We start from the raw sequence: 5000 nt of genomic DNA, 5'->3' as shown, positions 1-5000 counted from the left end.
TATGAAAAATTCGAATACCAGGCCCGTCACTAGGTTTGAGAGACAGGGGGGGCTTAGCCCCAGAGGAAGAAAATGCGTGCGCCGAAATTTTCTAAGGTTTTGTCTATGAATTCATTATTTTAAGAGCAAAGAAATCCTGCTCACTGTCCATTCCACCAACAAACTTTAATACATTGTTTCGGTCATCCGACCTTCTTCATGTTGTATTAAGGTTTGTTGGTGGAATGGACAGTGTGCAGGATTTCTTTACACTTGAATGACAACCCCACTGGGATAATATCCTACGCGCCCACCTACAGAGGTGTGCAAAAGCGTCTTCTTTAACAATTATTTCAAGAGCACCATACCGATTTTTAAACACTAGCTACAGTGATTTTTTTAATTCACATTTTAATAAACATTCATTATATGTAAGCTAAATAAAACTTTTCAAAATGTTTCAGATGATGAATATTATGTACGAATTTAAAATGATTAGATAAAAATGCAGAGAGCATAATTTACACAAGGACTAGGAACTTTAAGGAGTTACTAACTGCGCGTCTCCAGGAGAAGCAGTGGTCAGGAAGCGATTCATTCAAACAGGTTCCTTTAGTAGCTATTTTAATCAGTTCATGTGTGTTTTCAAACTATAATATTTTTCAAAATATGAACGCTCAACTATAATTTCAAGACAATGTCAAATGGATTTATTACACGGGTATTGTGAGTGAAAATTGGTACTTTGGGTCGGAAGATTTCATCCGTGTAAGTAATTACACTTTTCTCGAGCTGTTTGTCACAAAGCACAATCCTCTACCTGACCTCTACTGCTGTGCAGTAGGATATAAGTGGCATTAAAAAATAACTAAGCAAACAGGAACTTGTATTCAGATTAATTTGCCTTCTTGGTGGTTCGTATTCAGTGCTTTACTGCATTTGTTTTTGGAAAAATGTAACATTTTTAAAACCCACATATCAAAAAACAGGCTTTAAAAATATCCTATTTAGGGAGGTAAAATGCATCTGTTACAATGGAGTTTTTATTTTTATCCCCATGTTGCCTTTCCACCTAAACAGGAGAAAAAATATCCACATTTAAAAATATCCTGCTACGTGGAAACAGCTCCCTTGTTGCAGGCAACTGGAATTCTTTATGAATGAGAATCTTGGCATAGCACTAACGGCAGGGCACTGGACTGCTACACAGGCGATCCGGGTTTGATTCCGGCCCGGGTCATTTGCCGATCCTTCCACGCCATCTCTCTCTCTCCCCACTTGCTTCCTGTCTCTCCTCCACTGTCCTATCTCAAAAATAAAGGCGTAAAAGTCCCTCAAAATATAGTATAATTTAAAGTTGCTTTTAAGTTGCTGTTCCTCATTTTAAGAAAGAAATTTCTTAAAATAAAATGTGGACAGCTTTAATAACAAAGTGGTTCACTGGTTCTAAATTGCAAACACCAATTAAAACCACAACTTCTTATCCTACAAGATTTGTAATCTTATATTATCTTAAAATGCTGTTATTGCTATACTCATGTATAACCTCAAAACTCTATACCTCCACAAAGCTAGCAGTAACTGCATTGTTGAATTTCATGACATATTTTTCAAAATACAAAGAAATTATTCATCTGCAAAGAATGTGGTCGTGTAGTTTAAGAACGACCACATGTTAATAATCTACTGAAAAAAAACTACTTTGGGCCGGACAATAGGATCATTTGAAAGACTTTTTGAATTTGAATTTTGAATTTGAATGTTACTGTTTGGAGCTCTGTGTAGTTACTGCCTTTTTGCTCTGTAGGGCAGTATAATGTCGTGAGAGCTCAATTGCAGGGCTCCCCTCTCCCTGGGCCCAGGACAGTTGACCCCTTTGTCCCTCCCTGTCGGCTTCCCTGATTCCGTACAGTAAACTGGCTTACATTCGCCTTGTTTCAGTCTGTGTCCTAATGGGAAAACTACAGCAATGTTGCTCTTGCACCATCTAGTGGTAGTACTGTTCCTTGCAGGTCCACGGTGAAATAAGCGATTGAGACCCTTTACATTACCTTATGTTGCACTTAGCTGACGCTTTTATCCTAAGTGACTTACAGTTATTTACAGGGTATTGTTTACAGCTCATAGAGCAATGTCTGATTAGGTGCCTTGCTCAAGGGTACTTCAGCCATGGATGGAGGGGTAAGGGGAGGTGAGGGTGGGATTCAAACCTGCAACCCGCTGATCTTAAGACCACTTCCCTAACTGAAATATGTGCTGTGAGAGTGAGGCTGCAGAAGGGTGTGAGAGTGAAAGTGAAAACCCAACTGGGAAACTCCAACACAGCACTCAATAGCACACAAATGAACACTGTACATTGCACACAAGGAAATTGCGGTAACACTTTATTTTAGGGATACATCTATTAGCACTAATACATACAATGTGTCTGTATAAGTAACTTGCAAATGTCTTACTCATGCGCAATAAGGGATTTATTACCAATTTAACCTTAGTAAGGACCTAGTAGGCCTTAGCGTTTCCTTAGTACATGCCTTACAAGTTACTTATGCAGGCATTAACATTGTATGTATTAGTGCTTATAGATGTATCCCTAAAATAAAGTGTTACCGAAATTGCATTTATAGTGCATTTACAGGGAGCAGTGCAGTGGGACAATACCATGCTCATGGTACCCCAGTCATGGAGGAGGATGGGGGAGCTCTGGAGCTCTGTGTAATTACTCCCCCCCATCAACCTGGCGAGTCGGGAGACGAACCGGCAAGCTTTGGGCTACACGTCTGACGCCCTAACCGCTTACCCATTTACTGCCAAATACCCGTGACTGAAATACGTGCCGTGAGAGTGAGGCTGCAGGAAGGTGTGGGAGTGAGGTGAAGTGAAGTGAGGGGAAGAGTGAGACAGCACATTGCTAGAATAGTGACTACAGGATATAGTTAGATTGACCTGGTAGCACAGGAATACTGGGGAGTCCAGACAGGCTGTAGTCTTTCACAGGTAACATGTCTGTAATAGGTGGAGAAAACTGTATGAGAACATTACCTTTGTGTCTGTCTGTATGTGTGTCTCTGGCCGTCCGTCCGTCCATCCGTCTCTCTCTATCTCTCTCTCTCTCTCTCTCTCTCTCTCTCTCTCTCTCTCTCTCTCTCTCTCTCTCTCTCTCTCTCTCTCTCTCTCTCTCTCAATATTGTAGGACTCTATGTATTGGATTGAATGATGACTGATCACGATCCTCCAAGGGTTACCTGAATTGGGATTGGTTGGAGTTTTCTCCTCCTTGGCCAATGGTGAGTCTTGTTCGTCTGGTGGGCGGGCCTTACACTGCTCCTTCAAGGATTGGCATGACACTCCTAGGTGACCACCAAGTCGGGGACAACGCAGATGTATTTGTTACAAACAGGTGTTACTTTTGCAACACTTTATGACAAAGAGTCGTGGGCTCGTGTTTCTAGGGGTTTTATTAACAGAAATCAGGATTATTTACAAAAACAGAGAATGAATAAGGGAAACAAAAGACAAATGGGGAATTTAACATAATGGGAGAAACAACAACACAGGCACGAGTGTGGACCCCAGCTCCTGGAGAGAGAGAGTGAGCCGAGCTGCCACCACGGCTTTTAGGGTTGCAGATCAATTAGGCCCATGCACAGCACCTGTAAAACAATGAAGTGCAGCAAACAAGATAACCAGGTAAGGTGGAGGTAGCAGGGACCCCTGGTGGTAGGCGGACGAAACGGTATTAATCCAGGCTTCTGGCCCTCAGGTCTGTGTGTGTGTGTGTGTGTGTGTGTGTGTGTGTGTGTGCGTGTATGTGTGTGTGTGCGTGCGTGCATACGTGCGTGTGTGTGCTCCATTACCTTTTACCACAGAGACAGATGCAGTCCATTCGCGAGAGCAGCTGTCTATGCCCAGTGCCTGCTTGATGGAGAGACCTTTAAACACACACGCACGCACGCCCGCACACCCGCACGCACGCACGCACGCACACACGCACGCACGCAGGCACGCACGCACGCACGCACACATACCAAATTTCTTAAACTTTTGATGTTGGATGCTACGTTTAATTCAGCATTAACCCAGGCGCCTGTAGAAAATGTTCTCCTGTGATGGGTGGGTTGAAATATTTCACCAGCCAAAGACCAAATTCACCCGTCATTGGCAGGTGGACGGGTGCTTATTTCCATTCCGTGTGTGTGTGTGTGTGTGTGTGTGTGTGTGTGTGTGTGTGTGTGTGTGTGTGTGTGTGTGTGTGTGTGTGTGTGTGTGTGTGTGTGTGTGTGTGTGTGTGTGTGTGTGTGTGTGTGTGCATGTGCCAGAGTCATGCTGCTGGTGTGTGTGTGTGTGTGTGTGTGTGTGTGTGTGTGTGTGTGTGTGTGTGTGTGTGTGTGTGTGTGTGTGTGTGTGTGTGTGTGTGTGTGTGTGTGTGTGTGTGTGTGTGTGTGTACCAGAGCCGTGCCGCTGGTGCTGGTGTGTGTGTGTGTGTGTGTGTGTGTGTGTGTGTGTGTGTGTGTGTGTGTGTGTGTGTGTGTGTGTGTGTGTGTGTGTGTGTGTGTGTGTGCATGCATGTGTGTGTTTGTGTGTGTGTGTGTGTGTCTACCAGAGCCATGCTGTTGGTGTTGGTGTGTGTCCTCCAGGTGTTGCAGCAGTCTCTCCAGGTGTGGCAGGATCTTCATCTGGGTCAGCGCTAGCGCCCTCAGGGGGTTGGGAGGGGCACGCACCGCACTCACACCCAGATCACTGTACCAGAACGAACCTGCCAGCATAGCCTACACACAGACACACAGACACAGACACAGACACACACACACACACATATTGACACACACACACACACACACACACACACACACACACACACACACACACACACACATATTGACACACAAGCACAGAGACAGTCTTGGGGACCATACACACACACACACACACACACACACACACACACACACACACACACACACACACACACACACACACACACACACACACACACACACACACACACACACACACACACA

At 44.3% G+C, this 5000-nt stretch overlaps 1 protein-coding gene across 1 annotated transcript in view; it reads right to left on the bottom strand.

Moving 5' to 3' along the window:
• LOC134455311 (uncharacterized) overlaps positions 1-5000 on the bottom strand; it is a gene marked incomplete at its 3' end in the record, with an annotated part of 59736 nt that overhangs the window by 4419 nt on the left and 50317 nt on the right. The window contains exons 24-26 of the mRNA XM_063206333.1: positions 4580-4748; positions 3837-3911; positions 3225-3329 (exon numbers count right to left, since the gene is read on the bottom strand). Of these exons, the coding sequence (XP_063062403.1) occupies positions 3225-3329; positions 3837-3911; positions 4580-4748 (349 nt within the window). The remainder of the gene's footprint in view (positions 1-3224; positions 3330-3836; positions 3912-4579; positions 4749-5000) is intronic.

Source organism: Engraulis encrasicolus, chromosome 9 (assembly GCF_034702125.1).
Source record: "Engraulis encrasicolus isolate BLACKSEA-1 chromosome 9, IST_EnEncr_1.0, whole genome shotgun sequence".
NCBI classification, from domain to species: domain Eukaryota; kingdom Metazoa; phylum Chordata; class Actinopteri; order Clupeiformes; family Engraulidae; genus Engraulis; species Engraulis encrasicolus.
The sequence above is the reverse complement of the archived record's forward strand: the minus strand, read 5'-3'. Positions and strand labels throughout refer to the sequence as shown.